The 25,311-nt window shown below is 33.1% G+C and overlaps 1 protein-coding gene across 1 annotated transcript in view; it reads right to left on the reverse strand.

Annotated features, from left to right (window-relative positions):
- The window catches only part of Birc6 (baculoviral IAP repeat containing 6), a 212,846-nt gene that overhangs the window by 70,965 nt on the left and 116,570 nt on the right, over nucleotides 1-25,311 (reverse strand). Inside the window, 14 exon segments of the mRNA XM_047521886.1 lie at nucleotides 5,492-5,621; nucleotides 6,041-6,184; nucleotides 8,678-9,458; nucleotides 10,671-10,892; nucleotides 11,893-12,001; nucleotides 12,272-12,528; nucleotides 13,514-13,793; nucleotides 15,618-15,818; nucleotides 16,714-16,908; nucleotides 17,048-17,144; nucleotides 18,125-18,300; nucleotides 19,151-19,456; nucleotides 19,459-19,712; nucleotides 23,121-23,248. Coding sequence (XP_047377842.1) covers nucleotides 5,492-5,621; nucleotides 6,041-6,184; nucleotides 8,678-9,458; nucleotides 10,671-10,892; nucleotides 11,893-12,001; nucleotides 12,272-12,528; nucleotides 13,514-13,793; nucleotides 15,618-15,818; nucleotides 16,714-16,908; nucleotides 17,048-17,144; nucleotides 18,125-18,300; nucleotides 19,151-19,456; nucleotides 19,459-19,712; nucleotides 23,121-23,248 — 3,280 coding nt within the window.

A 25,311-nucleotide genomic window follows, 5' to 3' on the forward strand; every position in this document is an offset into this window, starting at 1 on the left:
ATTTGTTATTTATTTGATCAAGAATTTGAAGATTTATATGTAATAAGAACTTTATGCTTCAAAGACTTCAAGATTATTGAAATGAAAGAGGGAGTCACAATTCTCAAAAGAATATTTTTGGACTATCTATAAATCCCAATCTGAAGTATTCTTCATTAAACATTGTTCAAGAGAGAGAGAGAGAGAGAGCGCACCTATAGAATATGAGATCTTTGGTACCTGCTCTTCCAAAAGGGGAGTAATATCCAGAACATACAAAGAATTCAGAAGGCATAACACCAAAAAAACCAAACCAAACCAAACAAAAAAACAAAACACCAAAACCAATAAATGGGCAAAAGAACTAATACAAATGGTCAACAAAAGGATGAAAAAAAATTCAACATCCCTAACAAAAGGAAATGCAAATCAAACTACATTGAAATTTCACCTTGCTCCAGTTAGAATGGCAATCATCAATACAAATAATAATAAATGCTGGAAAGGATATGGGGAAAAGGATACACTTATGCACTGTGGTGGGACTGCAAATTAGTACATCCTAGAAAACAGTATGGAGATTTCCTCAAAAGACTAGGATTGAAACTACCATATGAAACCACCAGTTATCCCACTCTTTGGTATTTATCCAAAAGAACTAAAATCAGCATACTTTAGTGATACAAGTATATCAATGTTCATAGCAGTGCAATTCACAATAGCTAAGTTATGGAAACAGCCCAGGTGCCTGTCAATAGACAAACAGATAAAGAAAATGTGGTATATACACACAAAAAAATTTTACACAGTCATAAAGGAGAATGAAATTATATCATTTGCTGGTAAGTGGATGAAGTGGAGAATATCATGCTAAGTGAAATAAGCCAGAATCATAAAGGCTGAATGTTTTCTCTTATGTGTGAAAGTTAGAGAGAAATATGGGATTAAAAAATAAAGGGGGCGGGAAAATAGGAGGGAGATCAGGGAATAGAGGAAGGGGATCAAAAGGGAGGATGGAGAGATGGGAAAAGGGAGAAACTGAGGAATGCAACTGACTTAAATTATGCTATGCACATGCATGAATATATGAGAACCAATTTTAAAAATTAATAATAAAAAAAAGACTAACAGCATACAGGAAAGGGAGCAGGGGGAGGAAGGAGAGAAGGGAAAATGGATTATAAGGGATTGAAATGGAACAAATTAGGGCTGCGGTTGTGGCTCAGTGGTAGAGCACATCCCTAGCATGTGCAAGGCACTGGGTTCAATCCTCAGCACCACATAAAAATAAATAAATAAAATGAAGGTATCATGTCCATCTACAACTAAAAAAAATATATAAAAAAAAGAAATGGAACAAATTATATTACATTCATTTATGAACATGTAAAAATGAACTGCACTATTATGTGTAACTATCATACACTAATTAAAAAAAAAAACATTTTTTACAAAGAAAAATTTTAAAAAAGATAAAATGAGGAAAGCCTTAGGAAGACTACTGACAGCCTGTAAAAGGGAAGAATGGAACAGGACCTAGGGACTCGCTTTAAAGCAATAAATTAGACTTCTACAAATGGGAATATATAGGAACAAATTTCCACAACAGAGATTTCCTATTTTATTATTTTCATTTAAAAATAAAATAGGAAATATTAAAATAATATTTCAGTATACTTTAAAAAATGAAAATAAAGGTGGGTGTGGTGGCACACACCTGTAATTCCAGTTAGTGATGACAAGAGGATCACAAATTTGAGGCCATTCCTGGCAAATTTGTGAGGCCTTGTCTCAAAAAAAAAAAAAAAAAACAAGGGGGGGAGGGGTTGGGGATGTAACTCAGTAGTAGGGTGCCCCTGGATTTAATCACTAGTCTCAACTAAAATAAAAGAATACAATAGGTTTTAAAAGACAGTTATTACCCTCTAAATTAATATTGTTTTCATTGCACTGGTATATAGTGTGCTACTAAAAATCATAAAATAAGTGAGTGGTCATATGATGATGTCATTTAGCCATTAAGAAATCCAAAGGCTGAACTGTTTAGATATTAGGATTATTTTTTACCATGTAGCTATGATTGATCGATTATTTTAAATTTTCTAATTTAACACAATTATGATCTAAGATTCTTTATGTTAAAATGTTAAACAAATGAGACAGTATCTTTTGTAACATCACCTATTCTCTTGTTTTGAGTATCTGAAAAGAAATAGCATCTTACTACTAATTGCTGACTGTCTATTATTGTGAAATTAGAAGAAATCAATCAAGTAAATCCAAATGGCAAAAACATGGATATAAGTTTTAGTGAAGTATTTTAGTAACAAAATAACTCACAAAATAAACTTACAGCATAATCAGGGAGGAAAAACATGTGAAGAGCACTAGTTGATAATAATTTACATAGTACAATCAGAAGTTGAATTGATTCCCATTTATCCACTCTGGTGTATCGAAAATAAAATCTAAAAAATACATGGCATTTAAATACCAAAATATGTAACCGAGAAAATTTTTCCTCAACCTCCTTTTTGAAATTGTTATCTGGTTTGGAATTCTGCTTCTGAACAAGATAGAATGATAAGGACCAGATTTACTCTCCCACTTGAAATAACTAAAAATTAGGAGAATACAGTCAATATTTTGCAGACACTGAGCATAACACAAAGCAGTACCACGAAGTCTGGATATATGGACACAAGTGAGGTGAGGCCTAGGAGAGTGCTTCTACTCATTGTATGGAGAGTTTCCCAGGTCAGCACAATCAATGTGTCACTCTGGTTTGAAGATAAATAGCTGAGACTTCAAGAAGACAAAGACACTTGGTTGCAGTTCATAGGACAAATTTATAAGGAAGAGTAATTTACATACAAAATTCCAGGGATATAGGGACACTCTTCTTCAAGTGTTACTAAACAAGTGTTACTATACACAATAAAGGCCAAGGAAAGTATTACTCAAAAGGAACAAGGGGAACAATCCCAGAGTCTCATATGAGGGACAGGTGAATTCCTAACTGAGCACACTCAGAAGCATATGCCTCAGAAGCAGTGTCAAGTAAGCCTTATACTTGTATTTTCAAATCTATTACTTTATATCTATTCCAATACAGTAAACCTATTTAAAGTTAATTTAAGTTAAAAATTCAGTTTCTTAGTCTTACCAGTCACACAGTTTGGTATTTCTCAACAATTACCAAACTAGACAACATAGGTTTATAAAAAATTTCTATCATCACAGTAAATTTCACCTCAGATTAAAACCTAATATCCTACCTAACAAAGCTTAAAAGCAGGTCCTAAAAGCAATTAGCTATTTAAACTAACATAAGGATGCTTCTGGAAAAAAAACTTAGAAAACAAAAACAATTCAGAACCCGAAAAAATAGCATTCACATAACATTCTGGAATCCAATAAAAATTTCAGACAAAGAGACAAGAACGTATTATCAATATGAGGAGAAAAATAATACAAACTGCCCAATATGTTATAGAATAGAGGAAAGCTTGCACACTTCAAGTAAGGATAAGGACATTTAAAAAAAGAACCAAATCAAACTTCAAAATATTTGATATAGAGATTTATAAATGCAAAATAGTGACATGTAAACTCTCTTAGTTGAAACAATGTTGTCAAAAGCTATAGGAAGTGAATAAAATTACTGATAAAATATTTCTGAATTATTTATATTTCTATACAGATTGAAATAAAAATATATTTAACATATATCAGAAAAAGACTAAAGGTAATGAACCCACTTCAAAGGGTGAAAGCACTGCTAGATAGTTTAAATCTAGCACATAAGTTTTGATATGGTATTTATAAAGCAATTAGCTTAATTTAATATTTATGTAATAAAGGGAATTATGTTTAAAAATTAAAGGTAATTATTTTGTACACTATTCTAAATGATAGAATATGATGTTTTACAATGGTGTTCTTAAAAAAAGATAAATAAGATGCTAAAATTTCAGTTATTTTATAGAATATAATTTTGCATTTCAAGTTAAATGTGCAAAATGTCAATAATCAAAACTTTAGGAGTATTTTATTCCCCTTCAGCTATTTAATTAATTAATTTTTATTTTTCAATTTTATTTATCTCATAGAATGGACAATTTCAAGGCTATGTTAGAAAAAGTTTCTAAATCACATTTTCAGAAAAGTTCTACTGTAATAGACATGGGAAGCATTTTCAAGTTAGAAACCATGATTTTTAAATAAGTTTTACAGTATTCTAACATTACACTAAAAACCTTGTTAAAAGGTAGGAAAGAATTTCACATTTATGCATACACCTGTGTTAGAAACAATGACTGTGAACTAAAAAATTATCTTCTTTTTTTCTTCTTCAGAGATGAACTTTCACTATGTTGTCCAGTTTGGGACTGAACTCCTGGCTCAAAGTGATCACACCTACTTAGCACCTGTATATGGTAACAACTCCCAAATCTATTCAACCAATTTTTTTATTACGAGTTTTAGATTTGTATTTTCATCTGGTAAATGAACATGTCCAGTTTTTTTATGATACTCCTACACTTCCTTCAGTTGACAGCATCCCCCTCATAGGTACACAGCTGGAAACATTTATACTATAATACACACACTGACATTTCCAGTTTATTTTTAAATCTAACACACATAAACTCATAATTACATGTTCAGAGGCACAGAATGTGTCCTGCTTACATCCACATCCACAGGTTAAATTATGGTGTATTACATAATAAGTATCTTCACATGACACATATGCAATGATTTCATTAACTAGGATTTCTAAGAAGCAAGAAATTAGAACTCTCTAATGTTGATAATACACATTCTTTTTTTTTTTTTTTTTTTTTTTTGTGGTGCTGGGGATCGAACCCAGGGCCTTGTGCTTGCAAGGCAAGCGCTCTACCAACTGAGCTATCTCCCCAGCCCGATAATACACATTCTGCTGTTAAAAACTCCTTAATAAAAAACAACCCTGTTATGTTGTTTAAAAACACACGTATACTATAGGCATGACACCTACAGAAAATGTTTTCTCTGCTTCTTCACTAACAGCTATACATGATAAGGTGACAAGACATTTCTACCTATTTCATTTTCATCTCTCTATCACTTATTTTGTCCCTATATTTAGAAAACATTTATTAATAAAACTTTTGTTATCTAACCTAATGCCTTGAAATTCACCACTATAGAATGACCAGAGAATTTACTGTAGGAAAATTCCATCAATAATTTCCAATGCCTGATCTGCATTTTTAACTGCCCATTTTGCCATTACTACACATAACATACACAATACCAAAAGGACTACTCAGGCCTGAATGTATTATACATTTTGTCTAATACGCTTTTTAGTCATGCTTCAAGCTATAGAGACATGTTGACCCTTTTCTAGTCTTTGAATGGTTGCTAAGTGAGCAGAAGCAGTAAAATAAAGTTATAAAACTAAAAGAATTCCACATGCATCTTAAAAAAGTAAAAGAAAAATTAATACTTAAATCTGACTTGCCTGACACTCTGTCAAGAACATCTGATAATGTTGTTGAGACTGGTAAATGAAGAGTACGAAACTTGTGGCCTGCTCCATACATAGGATGCTGGATGACATGGCTAGTTGCGTTAATTCTACCTTTGTACAGCTGAAAAAAAAGAAATAAAAGAAATCAACAAGTTCACTTTTTAGAATATATATCACGAGGCAATTACAAAAACATACAAGAATGAAAAGTCCAATAAAGCACACAAAACATAAGTTTATCTGATAAATTTCTTTAAATGTTATGTGTTTACCATAATTTGTTATTAACTTTTGCATTAGTAGCACTGTACCTAATATTCTGTCACTTTTTCCCCAAAATCAAATCAAACTACTTACTGTACAATACAGCAAAATTATGTTATTGAGATGGTGGTAGGTTATCCTAAGGAGAATTTCAAGTCTTGTCATTAAGTATAGTTTGTTTCAGTTTACTATTTTGGAAATTAGATGAGTATATAGATGACTATGAGATATATTTACACACAGGTAATCGTTAAGATTTAAGTGTTAAATACTCACTGGACAGGGAGACTGTAGAAACATTGTCACTTTCTCGTCTTCCAGCATCAACTGTAAAAACAGTCTTCGTATAAACCCTGAAATATTCCCAGATGTTGGAAGGTTCCCTCTTTGGGGAGATGTCTGAAATAGTTCACAGAGAACCTGGCAAGAAATTCAAACAAGTTCATTGCAAATTTATTTATAGCTTTTATTTTGAAGAATAAACAGGAAATTAAGAATGTAGATTAACAAGTATACATCTAATACATTTACCCAAATCACCAACTAAAGAAAAAATTATCTTAAAATACACAAATACAGTTAAGTTAAAAAGCATAAGAAACATTTCTGTGGATAAGAGAATTTACTATAAAAGCAGGGTACAGTGGTGCACGCCCATAATCCCAGTGGCTCAAGAGGCTGAGGCAGGAGGATTGTGAGCTCAAAGCCAAACTCAGCAACTTAGTGAAGTCCTATCTTTAAATAAATACAAAAAGGGCAGGAGATGAGACTCAGTGGTTAAGTGCCCCTAAATTCAATCTCTGGCACCCACATGCCATCTCACCCCCCACACAAGGACCTTGTCAATATCAATATAAATGTGTCAATATCAACGTGAAATTACTTTTAAAAGTATGTTAGAAATATAAAATAAAGCCTTAAGATGAAACAGGTGATAATTAGGCCAGAAATGAATGGAACAGAAACAGTTCAGGGTACTCAAGGGCATGTATCAAATTTTCAAATATCTACAACCAAGTCCTTAGTCAAAGTTGGTAACGTAATAATTTCCCTTTAATTGCAGTAAGCAGAAAGGTATTTTCCCCAATCATTAAAATTATTATAGGCAATAAAGTATCTTGCTCTTCCTCTTAATAAAGTTGAATCATTTGGGTTGGGAATGTGGCTCAAGTGGTAGAGCACTTGCCTAGCATGCTTCAGGCACTGGGTTTGATCCTCAGCATCACATAAAAATAAATAAATAAAATAAAGATATTGTGTCCATCTACACTAAAAAAATTTTAAGTTGAATCAAATTTTTAAAAATTTTCACTGATTACCCCTTAATCTACTAACAAAATCTGACCTGAATAAGCAGTATTAGAGAGAAAAAAGTTTTATTAGTATTTTCTCTGTGCCAGAGAGGCTCTAGTATAAACTCTATTTTATATATATACATGCATACATGTGTATGTATTTATAATATGTGTGTATGAATAAATAATTTTGTTAGAATAGCAAATCCTGGCAAAACATCCTTAAGGCGGGTATTCATAATGTGTGGAGCTGGGTTCGTGGCTCAGTGGGTAGAGCACCTGCCTGGCATGTGTGAGGCCCTGGGTTCAATCCTCAGCACTGAAAATAAATAAATAAAATAAAGGTCTGATGATAACTAAAAAAATATTTTTAAAAATTTAGTGTGTGTGTATGTATAAATATTTGTTTTAGAATATTTAATTCTGGCAAAACATTCTTAAGGGAGGTATTACTAGCCCCATTTTGCATGTTAAATAACTTGAACAAGGTTACAAAAGTCAGAAAGCTGCAGAATTTGACAAACATTAATTAGAATTCCACTGGAAATAATTCTAGGTTTCAAGATTTTAGGTTCCATACGCTTAATACAATGAATCATCTTTCTCATTTTTATTTTTATTTATTTTTTTAAATACAATTTTTAATTGTACATGAACACAACACCTGTATTTTGTTTTTTTTTAATGTGGTGCTTAAGAATGAACCCAGTGCCTCACACATGCTAGGCAAGTGCTCCACCACTGAGTCACAACCCCAGCCCTCACATTTTTATTTTTTATTCTAGACAGGATATCCCCTAAATTGCTGAAATTGGCCTTGAACTTGTAATCCTCCAGGCTCAACCTGCACAGTTGATTGTATTATAGGCCTGAGTTACAATATCTGGCTATCTTTTTTATGTGATTTATCCAGAGTCTCCTAAATGAAACCTACTTTGAAGTCTACGTAATGAGAAGCAAATTAACAGTTATAGCAATCTGGCTACACCAAAATATAATGTCTGAATGCAGATGTGATCAACAATGATCACTGTCAAATGTTAATCTCATTCCAGCAGCTAAAATATTATACTTTTGGCCTTGTTTTTACAAGTGGGAGATTTGGAGGGGATTCTTTAGAATCTCCAGCTAGGGTTGTGTCTTGGTGGTACAGCACTTGCCGAGCATGCGTGAGGCACTGGGTTTAATTCTCAGCACCACATAAATAAAAAAATAAAGGTATCTGTGTCCAACTACAACTAAAAATTAAAAAAAAAAAATCTTCATAATTTCCCAGTCACCTTATTATCATAAAGGATAATCTTTTTTTTTTTTTTTTGGGCGGTGCTAGGGATTGAACCCAAAGTCTTGTGCTTGCAAGGCAAGCACTCTATCAACTGAGCTATATCCCCAGCCCTAATAAATGATTTTTGAGACCACATATTTTGAGAGGAAGGAAAAGAGATATTGGTACTTCATTTTAATTATGGTTTAAATTCAAATATTTAAATGTCACTTATCCCAAATATTACCATCATCTGGCCTAATACATAACCCTCTCTATTTTATTCTACTTGTGCAATGTGATAGCATAATAACACATAACTAAAACCTAAGACAGTTCAAGTTCTTCTCTTACCTGTGCCATCAGTTTTTGATTATTAGGATGACAAGAAATGCACTGCAGAAAGAATGCAACAGTTGCATTCTCAATTGCAGTACGCTGTTGAGTTGTCAATCCTGTTGTAGCAGCTGAGGAAAGAGAAACTGATCTTGCATTGGTCTGTTGTGCACCTAAGTTGTGTCCTCCAGAAGTGGACCCAGAGTGACACAATAAAAAAAGAAGTGCTGTCCACAGTGGATTGACTTCAGAACCACCAAGCCAATCTTTCATAATATGGCTATTGCCAACTTCTGTCAAAAACCTAAGAATAGGAGCAATCAGGTCTGCTGTGATAGGCATTTTGTTACAATGTTGTGGAACATGATGCCGTCTGAGTTTATCCTGGGAAATATCTATTGACTGAGCAATGCTTTCTGAGTAAGAAATGTGGCTAAAGCAAAAACTAGCCAGACTCCTCACAAGAAGAGAAGGTAAACCTGAGTCTAGTAACTGTTTGATAGCTTCTGGAGACTGAGAAGAGGAAGCAAGGGTTGCTAGATGTGATTCAGTTAGTGCAAGAGGTGCCTGTGCATTTTTAGAGTCATCTGTTAAAGATGCACTAAGGTCCTGCTTTTTGCTATCATCTGTCATAGACAGACTGTGGTGACACTGTACTGGAGGGGGGGTAATTCCCATCCAGCCCATAAGCAAGGAAAAATAATTTGGGTGTATGTGACACATCGAGCAAAGTAGACTGTCAACAGCTTTCTTCAAAACCATGTTGCAGGGAAGAGACATGGACCAATTAAAAAGTAACCTAGGGAAATAAAGATAACATACATTAATAATATAATTACTTTATAAAGAAAGAATTCATTCTTTAAATATTTCTATAATAGATCAAATATACTGACAAAAATATAGCTTATCTGACGTTTAATAATATGACACTACAGTGTGACTGCTTATGATATAGACATTTTTAAATTTAGACACACTGGATTTAGGTTAGACTTGTAAAATGAGTTCAGAAAATGAAGCGACTTATATTAAGCAGTTCTATCATCTATGTAACCTTGAAAAAACTCATGGAAAAAAAAAAAACAAAAAATTATATGAAAGAAATGTTTAGGGGGCTGGAGTTATAGCTAAGCGGTACCTTGCCTCACAAGTTCAGGGTACAGGGTTCAATCCTCAGCACCACATAAAAATAAATAAAGGTACTGTGTCCATCTACAACTAAAAATAAATTTTAAAAAATGTTTAGGTTAAATATGACATGTAAATAGCATAAGTTCATGTTATGAATTGAAAATTTAGTGAAGTTCACTAATAAGGCAAGGATTATGTCAATTGGCAGGGTCGAATATGAAGATTAAGAGATTAAAAAACAAAGGCTTACCTTCACTAAGTCCTGGAACTATTCAGAAATAAATACAATATTTTGCTACCAACTTACAGCTATCTATTATTAGTAAGTTCAGCAAAGCCTTAGCCAAAGTATGATGAAGGAATGTGGGTAAATGAAAACTAGTTGTCAAAAGAAAAATAAAGAAAGTAGTCTTTCAAAAATCTGTAGCTATACTTTTCCTCCACAGTGGTACATTAATAATAAAGGTCAAAGAACCTAATGGATAAATATGCAAGGAAGAACAAACATAATACACTTTAGGAAGACCTACACAAAGCATTCTGATTTCAGGCAAGAAAAGCAGGAAGCATTACTAATATATTTTCTTAAAACAAGAAGAAAAGCTGGGGGTGTAGCTCAGTGGTAGAGTATTTGTCAAGCATACACAAGGGCCCCAATTCCATTCTCCAGCAGTGAAAAAAAAAAGTGCACACACACATGCACATTGCACATGTGCGCACTAATTAAACCTATGTGACATCTTATTTAAAACTGTTTACGTTTATTACTTTCTAAGTATTTTTATCCAAATAGACATGTAAAACACTTTGTTTAATAACTGAAAAGCCAAGTGATCTAGTACTGGCAAGGGGGATTTCTTTTTACCATCATACTTACTCAAAGAGCTCTCGGTCCAGCAGTGCTGGTAAATCATATTCTACAAGCAGTTCATAACTATGCCAAAGAATTGCTGCTACACAGTGCAAATGAGAAGGAGATGGCATGAGAAGACCATACTCTATTGTTGAAGAGCTAGGGCATAAGTAGTTCATCCTGCCACTTCTCTTCATAGCAGCCACTCTTGCAGAATCACTGACCCATTTTAACAAAGCCTGAATTCTTCAAAGAAAAAAATGAATTCCAGTAACTAATAATGCCACAACTAACGTTTCATTAAATATTTAGCATGTAGGAAGGTATGCATAAAAATTATACTACTTGTTTTAAATCATTTTAATTTAAAATGGGAGGGAAAAGGCATGTATAAGCAACAAGGATATAGTTGTTCCAGTTTTCCAGTAACATTATCAATTTTAATTGCTCTGGTTTGAGATAACACACTATGGCTCAGTAAATAAAGTATTTATTACTTCTTACTTTACCTATAACAACATGTTTAAATGTCTAGAATTTAGGAGTATACATTTCAACAAACTTCTATAAATTTTCTGTCACCTGAAAGCAAATTTACAGTAGCTATAGCAGTGATCTGGGGACACTTCTTTATGATGCAGCATCTGATCAAAACCAGCATGTTTCACACACCTGGATTACTAGTAGCAGTCACCCACCCTCACTCATTCTGCTCATTCTGACAACAGAATGTCCTCAAACATATACTTTGGCAAGTGTCACCTACTCCTACTCCCCTAAGGTTGCAGAGCAGTAAACATATCCAACTATGAATCACTGGCTGAGAACAAAACACTTAAAGCAAATGATACTTTAGAGTTTATATTAAAAAGTGATAATTTATGGTCCAGTTTTTAAAATACAACATTTGTATCTGATTAATATTTGTTTTTTAGTGTAGACCACAAAATTCAAATTCATTGCTTTAGCTTAAAAGAAATGCTTAATGGTTGACTAAAAAATGTTTACTTCATTCCAGCCTTCAAAAGAGACTACAAACTCTATTGAGTTCAACTTTACTCTATGTCCAAATACATGAAAACTTATGTTAAATATTCATGATAATCCCTAAAAGTTTTATTATGTAAAGTCATAGAATAACAATATTGTCTCAATTTTTATGTGATCTCATGTAAGGACAAAGTATGGTAAGTAAAATTCACTACAGTCATATTTGCATGCAATGAAAAATAGGATCATCATATACCGGTCTTTTGTTCCAGGATCCTGAGTTGTACCAAGCTGGTAAAGAATATCTATGGTGGAGTCAGAAGACAGTCCATTTAGTCTTCCAAAAAGTAAAGGGCTATTCAAATCTTGCAACAAAAAAGAAGAAGAATAAAGTTACTAAATAAATAAATTTGGAAAAGGAAGAAGTGCTTAATTTTTAAGTTAGTCATTAAAAATGTATAATAAAATATAAAATATATAAAATCATATAAAATCTAACAAGAGAAAACAAACTTGAAAACAAAGCTAAAGACAAATTAATTTCAGAAACAGGGATAATCAAAAAGATTGCAATAGGTCAATTGTGATTGCTTTGCAGATAATATAAAAATTAAAATATCAAAGTTAACTGTCACCTGTAGGATCACTGCCTGATGCGGCACAATTTCTCAGGAGAATGTCTATAAGCTTCAGGCCTATTCTAGTAGACTGCAGTCCTATCTTTACAAGCACAACCTCAATATTGGGTGAATGCATTCCACAGTATGGTGACATCAACAAGGCAGCACAAGTCTGTAGAAGATTAGCAGTAGGTGCAGCGGCACTTGCAATCATTCCTTCCAGGTCACTTATGTGGGTAAGGCAATGATGTAACAGCCGTAACCATCCAATACTGAAATATAAACACAAAATTACTTACATGATAAATATGAGTAGCTCAAATTATTTAATAGATAAAAGAAAACTCTTAAAATATCAGTATATTTTGTTTCTTAAAAGGACCAATTAAGGGTTGGGAGATGTAGCTCAGAGATAAGAGCACTTGCCTAGCATGCCTGAGACCCTGGGTTCAATTCCTGGTACTACCAAAAAAAAAAAAAAAAAAAAAAACCAAAAACAACAACAATAAAAAAAAGGAACAAGTTGTAGAAATCTGAAAAATCAATAAAGAATTAAATAAACAGTAAGTATGCTCTATAAGTGCTTAAGTGCTCATACCATTAAGAACTATAAGTTCGCTTTTAAAAAAAAAAAATGCTACTAACTCAGTTTTTTATCTTTTTCTCTTTCTAAATAGCAACTGATTCGGATTACAGAGTTGTAAAACGTGAAACAGAAAAAAGAAATACTGAATTTTCTATTAGGCAAAATTTTCAATAAAACCCCTCTAAAAAAGTTTTAACCAAAAAATATGTTTACTACAGGATATGTTCAAGTCCTAATTTCTTTGATTTAGATATAATACTTTTAATAACTGACTTTTCAGAATTACCATTTATGACTAGTTCTCTCTTTCTATGGTCAGCTTGTATGATTCAGGTATTTACCTACTTACTGGCATGTGGGAATCCCTAAATAGAACATGATCCTCCCCCACCAAAAAAAAAAAAAAAAAAAAAAAAAAAAAAAAAAAACCCACACATACACATACACACGAACTCTAAAAAGATTAAATACACATAAAACTCAATTTCAATCAATCTTAGGAGTCTGTTTTCACAAAATTATTGTATTTCACCTAATTAAAAGTAAGATATAATATAGACAATTCATGGAACAAAGAACTTCCTAAGACCTGAAGAAAAACTAAAGGATGAATAATTTCAGAAAAAGCACAAAAAAAACCTTTTTAAAGAATGAGGGAAAAAAAAACATACCTTGTTTTAGATACCTGATCTTCAGATGGAAGAAAGGGATTATTAACTGTTGCTGAAGACGTAGTACCAAAAGCGGTGAGGCCCAACAATTTAATTTGCGAAAGGCCCAACGTGCTGGCATCTCGTGGACGATGTAGTCTAAGGCAGACAGCAGAAGCCACCTCAGCTTTTACAAGCTGAATTTTTATGTAGGTGAGACCACTGGTAACAACAGGAGTGGACAAAGGTAGCATATTTACCCCATCTGCACTTACTTCAACAGACACTGAGGATGGGCAGGCTATAGGAAGAGAAAATTGAACAACCACAAACAGAAAAGTGAACTAGATTTCACAGTCTAATAAAAACTCCAAGTAAAAGAGCAGCTTTCAGTTACATTCACTATGAACTAAAAAAATAAAATAAAATAAAAAATTAATAGACCAAATCACACTTTCTCAATGAAATTCATCAATTAGTTTTGAAGCTATTTCCCAACATTAAATATTTGATCCTCAACGTAAGAGGAATATCACATTCAAACGTTTAACATTCGCCTAAAACAAACACAGTAACTTAAGATGTGCATTCCAAACAACTAAATAGACATTTATTTTTTCATTTCTACTTTATTCAAAATTGTCATGAACAGGGCTGGGGTGTAGCGTGATAGTAGAGTTGCTTGCTTAAATGCAGAAACCCCAATGAAGCTAACAAATGGCAGCTAACACAGGACAACTGTTTCTCCCTAGCATGACACAGAAGTCCATATAATTAAATGCATCTACCAACTAAAACCATCTTGAAATTAGGTTTTAATTTTAATTTCAATGGTGAAATCAAGAACAAATTTTACTGCATGTCAATAATATACCAGGCTTACACACAGAATTAAGAGAACTCATGCCAATTTCTAAAACTGAAGTTCAAACCATTTGAGGAAAGTATTCATATAGCAAAGTGAAAGAAATTAGGTAATTGAAATCCCCACAAGAACAAATGACACAGCTTATATTCAAGTCCATGTTTGATTTGGAAGTCTACGTTATCTCTACTGAAGCACACATATGTTCAATTTCTGCTCCAATTCAATAGTAAAACCAAATTGTTTAATTAAGCACACGAAAGCAGGCACTCATAAAGCATTTGCTTTCTTGTACCAGAGTTCCCGTTCATATTACACTTCTTCTCTGCATTAATCTATTTTCCTTCTAACTTTATATTCACTATATCTGTTTGTATCCATAATATGAACTCCATTACTAATTGGATATAACAGTCTAAACTTTCAAATCAGTAGAAAAATGTTTTTCTTCCAAATGTCTGAAATCTGCCAATCTCCCATAGGTCTTCATTCAGTTATTGGGTGACATTTGATAGCAATGAGAATCAATATATGAATATTGGAAAATCCAATGAAGATTAAATTATACTAAAATAATTTGAGGCCCATAAAAGTAAAATAGTATTTTACATTGTTTATGAGTACTTCTGGTTTCTGCTCTGCTTAATCTATATCTTATTTTCTAAAAATTATTTACCTTACAAAGCTATCAAATACATTTAAGAAACAATCATCAAATGAGTAATACAATATTACAAAAAGTTATATCATAATATGAAATGTTATAAATTTTGAAAAAACACTCAATATTCAAAATACTACTCTTGAAATATAACAAAACTCTTTGCAGAGATAATTATTTTCCAACAGAGGTAGGAGAAGACATGCAAATAAATCTAAGCTATTTTACATTTCAGGTTAGTAATGAAGATCAGGCTAGACAAACTAAGATTGCTAACCAACACAGATGTGAGTAAACTAATACATTTTGATGTAATATATTAATAAATTAGGAAAAAAGGAAAGGTTGAATAACATATAACGGGAATATGTTTCTCTGGACTTCATCAAATTCTATTTGTTTGAGGATAACAGCTCTACCATTTCATTAAGTGGGAAATAACTTGATGGTAGTGGTGAATAGTCCACCAAAAACTGCTCCAAAATTATACAATCTGGTAATCACGCCTAAGTGCATCAAAGCTTGCTAAATATTTTTCTTATTTTCAAATGTTTCTAAATTAAATTCATTCTCATAATGCTTTATAAGCTATTACTCACTTGCAAGAGATGCAAGATGAGGTTGGATGTGTATCTCTTTAAGCAGCACTGCTGCAGGAAGGTGAATGGTAAGGTCACACCACGCCTCCTCAGGCAGAAAGATGTAGGACCAAGCAGCAGAGCGAGCTCTTCGATGGGGTGGTGTCGCCTGCAAAAGCACTTCAGCTGGTTGGGCAGTAGGACTACTAGATGTGATCGTACCTACATAAGACATTTTAAATAAAATAAGAACTTGCCCCACAAAATGCAGTAACACATTAAGAACAATTCACATAAAAAAGGAACTATTCAAATGACAATAATAGTTGAACTATAAAATTAGCTGAAAACATGAACATCTGATGCTGTTACTATACTGAGCACCCTATGCTTGATTGTCAGAGTACTCACAAAAGGTATCAAGTCACCAGGCAAAATAACAAGTTCATTACTCAAAGAAAAAATAAAAAGTAGTAATGACAAACCTAATACAATAATTTTCAAATGATTTAAATAAAAAAACTATATCCACTAAACTCTTCACCATGAAAAGAATCATCTTTAAGATGTCAGTGTGGGGCTGGGGTTGTGGCTCAGTGGTAGAGTGCTTGCTTAGCATGTGTGAGGCACTGGGTTCAATTCTCAGCACTATATATAAATAAATGAGGAAAATAAAGGTCTGTCAACATCTAAAAAAATTTTTTTTGAAGATATCAGTGTTCATGAATAAGAAATATGAAAAGAAAAATATAAAAAGAAACTATGTGAACTGGATGAAGGCATAAATATCTAAATTCAAAATGTTTAAAAGGCAGCACCACTTAAGAAGGGACACACATTTTCAAATGTTTAAAAAGAATACTGACATAACAATTTCTATTTAGTTTCATTAATTGTGCTTTATTTTAAGTTGTAAACAGAAGCAAATTTTGTTGCTAAAAAACTATTAAACCTTCCTTCTACTCAGAATGTTTTGATATTTACCTTTAAAGTCAATTCTTTGTAATTAAAATGGTGATATTATAATTCCATCAACTTGCTTTGATAACTGATTTTCCTTCATACCAGTGAATAAATGAAATAAATTCATAATAATATGTAATCACACTTTGCTTACCCAGCGGTGCAAAATTATGGATTCCTTCTGCATTGTCAGGCTCAGAAGCTAGTATTCTTGTTTTCAAAGTACTGTCAACAGCTTTATTTGGACCACAATCAAGAAATTTCATAATAGTTGATACCATACTTCTTGCAGTGTTCACAATAGCCCTTGTACTTGTAACCATATTGTTGCAAATGAGCTGAACACCACCTAAATTGACAAAGAATACTAAATGAAATTATCTTAGAATAGATGATCTGACATCAAGAGTCAACATTCACAGAAGTAAAAAATAGTGTACTATCAGAAGGATTACATTTAAATGATAGCTTTTGAAATCATATCTTACCCATATCGTGGAATGCTTTCAAGGCATCACTAGTATCCAATACTCTCAAAATGAACCACAATAATGGTTCAGATAATTGGCAAGTAGCAAGAGAGCCCTAAAAAAATAAATATGTATCTTAGGATTTTATAATTTCCTATGAACCAGGACAACTATACTTCTAAGTGTATACAATATTCCTTTATAGTTTAATTTTTTAATTTGACAGGCTTAACTACATTAAATATAAGTTATCTGCCAAAGTACATTGGAAAGGTTATCCAAATCAAAAAGGAAGATAACCAACTTCTCTCTGAACTCAGAGTAATTTGCAAACAACTAACTTCAACTACAATTATCATTTTCTGCTTTAATGTGCATTTATTGTTTTCCACTAGACACTAATTTCCTTAAAAGACTGCACCTTCTCAACTTTCTTTGCATTTCCAACTGAAATATAAATATACATACAAAACTGTCTTAAGAAAATGATAATTACACACTGATATATAAAAAAACTCTGTAAGAAATGTTTTAAAATCTGCATCTGAAAAATGGTAAATGAACAAAATAGTAAAAAAGGAAAAGAAAGAAAACCACCAAGCTGTTTTCTATAATTTTTAACAGAACAATACAGAAAAGCACAAATATTCTAAGCTATATTTCTTTTTGAAGTTATCCTAACTTTTCTTAACTGAAAATAAACTAAATATACAACACAAATTGAAAAAATACAATTAAATTTTCTTATATATCATCTATAGAGAACACCTTGGATTCAACTATGTTGTTTTTAGGGAAAAGGAAAGGGCCACTTCCTGGCTCATAAAAGGAAATCTGAATTTTAGAAACATGCTAAATGTTATATTTATGTATCACTGTGGTCACTGGAAAATATCACTTTGAGAAACTACTCCCCAACTTCTATTAACAAATCTATAATCCTCACCTACAGATACTATTCATTTTCTAATATATGATATGAGTACTTTGATCTGTCTCTGTAATATACACATATATGTATATATGTATGTATTTCTCTACTCATATTATCAAAAATTATTTGAATTACTGTAGCTGTTGCTGGATTGAACTTACTTGTCTGCCCATATACCCACAGGCCATGTAGGTTAAAATTGGCTGCAGCATCATGTGGACTGTAGAAGCTTTTTTACTAAGTGTTGTCAGTATGGTAAATAATCCATCCCCAACTGATATGGCATCTAACCCACCATGAAAGTTTTCATGTTTGGTGAGATGTAATCCACTTGCCCCTAGTTTAAATAGAAGATTATATATTTTTTAAAAAGTGTATCCTTAAAAACCAGTAAAAATCAGAAGTCATTTTTTTCCAAAACCACTGAAGATGATAAGTACAGTTAAACTACACACACATATACACACATGCCCCTAGAGATTACAGTATCTATAAAAGCAAGATTTGGGGATATTTTCTTACTTGAAAAAATAAGAGAAAATAAATGATAATCTTTACGAAGAAAGAAAATAAAGAGAAAATAAGTGATATTACTATGCAGCTATGCATCATAACTTGTAATCAAAAAGAAGATACAGGGTCTGGGGATATAGCTCAATTGGTAGAGTGTTGGTCTCGCATGCACAAGGCCCTGGGTTCAAGCCCTGGCACCACTAAATGAACAAACAAACAAAAAAAAGACTATGACACAGTGACAAAGAAAGCAATACATAACCACAGGCAAAAATACGATAAGAAAGGATTTTGTCACAATTTATAGAATTTCAGTTATTTTAACAAAATGATGCAATGTTAGTTTCAGCAGGAAGAAAAATTAGACAATAAGATATAAACTTGTGTGTCACAGAAATTGTTACATTCTAAATAAAATTTGTATTTCACTTTCAAAGAACATGTGAATAAACACATTTACTGGTGTCTAATACACAATTTGGTTTCATATTCTTTAGGTTGAAAACATTATGAACAGCTGTACATTACAGTACCTAATTTATGTGAAGTTACTCTATATGTCTTTACTAATAAAAATCAGTCATGAAGAGAATCTTACAATAAAGTAGTTTTACATTATAAAGTTAAAATGATGTACCACAAACAAGTATAAAATTAATATTCTTAATACGTACCAATTATCATTGCCATGGCACTGCTATTACACAAGCCTAGAGCTGACAAAATCTGACTCATGATCTGTTGGTTAGCTAAGACTAAGTCAGCAACATATGCAGGAGATCCAGGCATATTGGTACTGCTTCCATTGACATCTTTGCCTCCTGAGACTTTTTCTTCATCTGAAACACTATCGGTTGTATTGCTGGTCACAGACACTCTTGCGCTGTATTCCCTATTGCCTGAAAGAGGCAGCTGCACTAAAATGTTAACAAGTTTTAACAAATCAAACATGAGTTGATCTCTTGTCATTTCACCACAACTGCTTTTGCATCACCTGGGCGGATGAGGTTGGCAAAAAGTCCCCCAAAGCATGCTCGAGCACCCACAGAGCTATCTGATCCACTTCTTGACATAACTTTGTCAGAGCAAGTGATATAGTGATGCACCAAGAAGGTGACAGATTCTATCACAGCAGAAATAATGCTAACTGAAACAACTTCAAAATTCTGCTCCAGAGTGAATTCTAAGAGCTTCACTTGAGCATCGAGAGGTCCTTGTCCTGTCTGAAAGGCACCCCTGCAGAAAGAGAGAGTGTTAAATCATTTTAAACAGTTTAGAAAGAAGTGGCTACTTCAAAACAACAAAGTTAAAAAAACAAACTCTTGGTATTTATCATTTTGTTGATAGTTACACTTTTATCTGTCTTGTTCTTGCCTCCAGTTTACACAAACCAAAAATGACTTGCTTTCCAAATAGAAAACTGAAGGATAAGTAATCAAAGAAGTGATGTTAGAGCTGCAGACTAAAATATTTTAATATCACAAGGCAGTCTTTATAATGGAATGAGGTCTCGTTTATTATATCCTCAATGTTCCTATTATGAATATTATGATTTTGATTCTCAAAAATTAAAATTCAATCAAATCATTTTTAAAAATATTTTTAGTTGTAGATGGACACAATGCCTTATTTTATTTATTGATTTTTTTAATGTGGTGCTGAGAATTGAACCTAGTGCCTCACATATCCTAGGCAACTGCTGTACCACTGAGCCACAACCTCGGCCCCACAATCAAATCATTTTTATGTACTAAAATAGTATGCCCTCAAGTTATGCTCATCCCCAAGATAAAGAATGAAGAATGCAAGAAAAAGTGTTACTCCTAACCTAACAACAAAAATGTCAAATTAACTCCAGTCACAAGTTTTTCTGAACTCAGAGAGCTAAAGTCACAGAGTAATCCAAAATGCTGAAATCCATGAAAATAAAGGCACTGCCCAAGAGACAGAACAAAAGCACTGGGTTTGCCTATGGAAGAATGTGAGAAGAGATGCTGGTGATGTATAAATGGGTAAGAAATTCAGCTAAAGTTTAACCAAATACTGAAGGATGAAAGTATCTTAGGGTGATTGAACCAGAGTTCACACCCGCTCACAGGCATCCTCCCTGACCCCACATCCCTGTACTCCATGCTCTGTGTATCTATATTTGCCTGCTCCTGAGTTATATCTTTCAAAATAAACCAGAAAGAAACAAGAAGTATACTGTTTTAAGTTCAGACATGATACAGAGTAAATTAATATTGCTTAAAATAAGATTGATGAAATAAAGAGGACAATCACTACTTTAAATTTTAGTAAAAACTAATAAAAAATAGTGGAAATGAAACTATCAAAAAATTTTTCAGAAGTCGGCAGAAAAAGACATCTTAAAAGAAATAGACATTTTAAAAGAAATAGAGAAATTGTCAAAAGATTAATTTTAATAATAATTACAATATAATAAAATAATTACATGTAATAAAAGTAGTCTAAATATATTACATTAGAAAAGAAAGATCTCAGAACATTAACCTAAGCCAAATTCGAAGGTCAATTTAAACACGTTTTACAGGAAGTAGAAAGAAGGAAATAATATATTAGAAAGCTACAAAACTTGACTTAAGAAAAAAAAACAAAAAACAGAATACTAGTAAACTATGATCTGGTTCTTTGAAATAGGAGTACTACTACTAATAAACTTCTAGCTTGAATAACACCCCCACACCCAAAAGATAAAAATGACCAATACTGGAAATAAAGAAATCTCACTTAAGACCCTATAAACATTAGGAGAATAAACATTACAAATAATAAATTCAATAATGTAAATCGAGGAAGTAAATGACTTTCTTCAGCAAACAGACTACCATAGCTAACTCAAAAGGAAAACAATGAGTGGCATGAGTGAGATCCTGGTTTCAATTCCTAGAACAGAAGCAGGGGGAAATTCTGAATATAATTCTGTGTCTATAAAATAACAAATTTTGATACAAAGTCAACTCCAAGTCCAGGATACCTCAATAGTGATTTTTACTACCAAATATTTTAGTAATAATACACATTTTACACAACCTCTTCCAGAGAATTAAAAAGGGAACATTCATTTTGGTCCAGCATGACCAAGATAAAAAGCCAGACTTTATGGAAAAAATACAAATGCCACCCCCGCTAAACACAGATTCAAAAATCTTCAATAAAATATCAACTACTTCAATTTGGCAACATATAAAAAGGATTAACACTTCGCAAAAACTGGGTCTATCCTGGGAATGCACAAATTAATGGACACTTTAAAAAAATCTTTTTAATTTGAAAAATAAATAAAACAAAACAAAACACAAGCTAGGAGCAGTGTTGTGCACTGTAGTCCCACCTACTCAAGAGGCTGATGTGAAATCTGCTGAGTCCATCCTGAGCAATTTGTTAAGACCCCATCTCAGAAACAGCAAATAAAGATCCTACTATGTGAACAGATCAAAATATAAATAACATATGATCATTTTACTACAAGCAGAGAATGTATCTGACAAAATTCCAAGAGACATTCATGATTTAAAAGGCAGAGGCAGAGGGGTGTGGCTGGGGTTGTGACTCAGTGGTAGAGTGCTTGCCCAGCATGCGTGAGGCCCTGGGTTCAATCCTCAGCACCACATAAATATAAAATAAAGGTCCTGTGTCCACCAACAACCAAAAAATAAAATAAAATAAAATAAAATAAAAATTAAAAAACAAGTCTTAGCAAATTGGAAAGAAATAAGAATCTCTTCAACTTGTTGTCAGGCATCTACAAAATATTCTACACCTGGTAACATATCTACTTCTGAAAGACTGAGGAAAAAAGTCAAAAGAGCAACTTTTACAATGTCTATTCAACAGTATAACCTAGGAGGAAAAGAGGGGGTGGGGGATAACACACTGACAGTATAGCTGTATAAAAAACAACAAAAAACCAAATAAGCTAAAACTGTTCCCAAAGAGATAATATTAATATAATGTCAATCAAAATCCAGCAGGATTCGTGGGGTTATTTTGGAAATTAACAAGCTAATTCTAGACTTTACATGAAAAGGTCAAAAAGAGTCCAGCACAGTGACACACACCTATCATCCCAGCAGCTCAGGAGGCTGAGGAAGGAGGATGTCGAGTTCAAAGCCAGCTTCAGTAACTTAGTGAGGCCCTAAGTAACTTAGCAAGATTCTCCCTAAATTAAAAAAAAAAAAAAAGGTGGGGGGAGATGGCTAAACAGCCCTGGGGTCTCAATTTTCATGTTTAAGACTCACCAGAGAGGGTTGGGACTGTAGCTCAGTGATAGGGCCCTTGGCTAGCACAAGTGAGCACATGTGAGGCACTGGGTTCAATCCTCAGCACCACATAAAAAAACAAAGATTATAATGACTAATCTATGAAACCATTAAAAGTGGACAATGAACTGAGGCACTGTGCTCCTTCCTTATTAGAGAGTGAAGGATATGATAGGGCCTTAATGAAATGAAATGGAAATCAATTTGGAAACATATCATTGAACTCTCCCCCCCCCCCCCAAATCCCTACTGTCCTAACAATTCATTCTCTGATGAATTCTTAACAATGTTAAGATAAAGTATATTTGGGGGGAATACATGTGACTTCTGTATTGCGACACAAGAGTACACTTAAATTTACCTTTCTGTTGAAAGTATATGAATCAGCTTGAGCAAAAATTCACTGAATATCTGAGGACATGTTGAAGATAGATGCACTTGTAACCGGGTAAGAAATTCTTGCATAGCTTGTGTAGCTGTTGGACCAACCTGAAGAGAAATGTATTTCCACTGAAAATAGCTCAATATTATTATTTATAGAATCATTCACTGTAATAGTAACAGGTGTAAAGTCAAGAGTTACACTGTTATAATTTCCATTTAGGAAGAACAAAAACATGAATAGTGTAAGAGGAAACTGACTGACTTTTTAGGTCTTCATTTATTTATTATAAATGGCAAATTATAGAAATGATTAACAACAGCGTTTTCTTTTCTTTACCACTGAGCCACATCCCCAGGCCTTTTTTCGTGTTTTATTTAGAGACAGGGTATCACTGAGTTGCTTAGCTGCGTTAAGTTCCTGAGGCTGACTTTGAATTAGCAATCCTCCTCCCTCAGCTGAGCAGTTGGGATTAACAATAGTTTTTTCATCATGGTTATACATAACAACTTATTAGGTCTGGTGAATAAATCATAAAACTCTGAAATTTTAGATAAATACAATGCAATATAATCTCCAAACTATTTTAGAGTTAAGTCAAGTTAACTATTAAAATGGACCAAAAAAATTATACTCTTAACCAAACTTCCTACATAAAACTGAGATATCAAAAGGAAAGTTTATCCTTAATAATTTACTCTACCTTATTGGGGGGTGTGGGGACAACAGTGGCTTGGTTCCTGCTACCTAGCTCTACTACTAACAAGCTGTATAATTTGAGGCAGTGTAGCTGATGCATGTTTTTTCACATTAAATATAATGAAGTTGGAATTAGAGATCTCAAATTAATTAATCTATACACACAGTTATCACTCAGGAATATGTATCTATCTGTCCCCACCAAAATTCTGTCCGAACCTATTAATAGTTTCTTCCCTACTTTTTACTTGTCTCTTTACTATGACCTATAAAATTAAATTATATTCAACATCAAAATATTCACTAAAACTATCCACCAGAATTGAAAGTCTATGAACATAGGCGAGACTCAGTCTTGGTAAATACTTCCATCTCTAATACAGAGAAGAGTACCTAGGCCCAGTACAGAGAAGCCTACTGAACACTTACTGAAGAAATGAAATAACAGAAGAACTGAGACTATTATGGACTATGCAATTAAATTAGAACTTGTTTAATGGCAAAACCAAGTAAGAATTTTTAAAAGAATCAAAAATGATAAACTTGGGGCTAAGGTTGTGGTACTGTGGTAGAGTGCTTGCCTGGCATATGTGAGGCAAGGGGTTCAATTCTCAGCACCATTTACAAATCAATAAAGTTTATTGACAACTAAAAAAATTTTTTTTAAAAAATGGTAAACCTAAAAGAAAACTTAGAAAACCTCCATTAAAAATATTTATGGGGCTGGGGATATAGCTCAGTTGGTAGAGTGCCTGCCTCGCAAGCACAAGGACCTGGGTTCAATCCCCTGCATCACAAAAAAAAAAAAAAAATTATGAATACTAAATATATTTTATACAAGAAATTTAATTAAAAAGAAGCAAAATAGAGCTGGGTGACATAGCTCAGATGGTAAAGTACTTGCCTCACATGCAAAGGCCCTGGGTTCAATTTCCAGCACCACAAAAAAAAAAAAAAAGCAGTATAATATAAGAAGAAATTGAGTTGATAAAGGAAATCTATAGTTAAACAGAAAACGCTTAAATTCTATATATATATGTATTTATATATATTTGTTTGTTTGTTTGTTTGTTTGTTTTTGTTATCCAGGCTCAATAAAAATGATTGAGCTATCAATCCTCTTTTTGGGAGGGAACATGGGAGCAGGAGGGGAGCTGGTTAACAGGAATTGAACCCAGAGGTGCTTAACCACTGAACCACAACCCCAGTCCTTTTAAATATTTTATTTAGAGACAGGGTCTGGTTCAGTAGCTTAGGGCTTCCCTAAGTCGCTAAGGCTGGCTTTGAACTCATAATCCTCCTGTCACACCCTCCAGAGCTGCTGGGATTACAGACATGCACCACTGCCCAACTCTGAGTTATCAATTTTAATATTAGAAGTCATGGGCTGGGGCTGTAGCTCGGTGGTAAAGTGCTTGCCTAGCATGTGTGAGGCACTGGGTTCGATTCTCAGTACTATATATAAAAAAAA

Source organism: Sciurus carolinensis, chromosome 13 (genome assembly GCF_902686445.1).
Source record: "Sciurus carolinensis chromosome 13, mSciCar1.2, whole genome shotgun sequence".
NCBI classification, from domain to species: domain Eukaryota; kingdom Metazoa; phylum Chordata; class Mammalia; order Rodentia; family Sciuridae; genus Sciurus; species Sciurus carolinensis.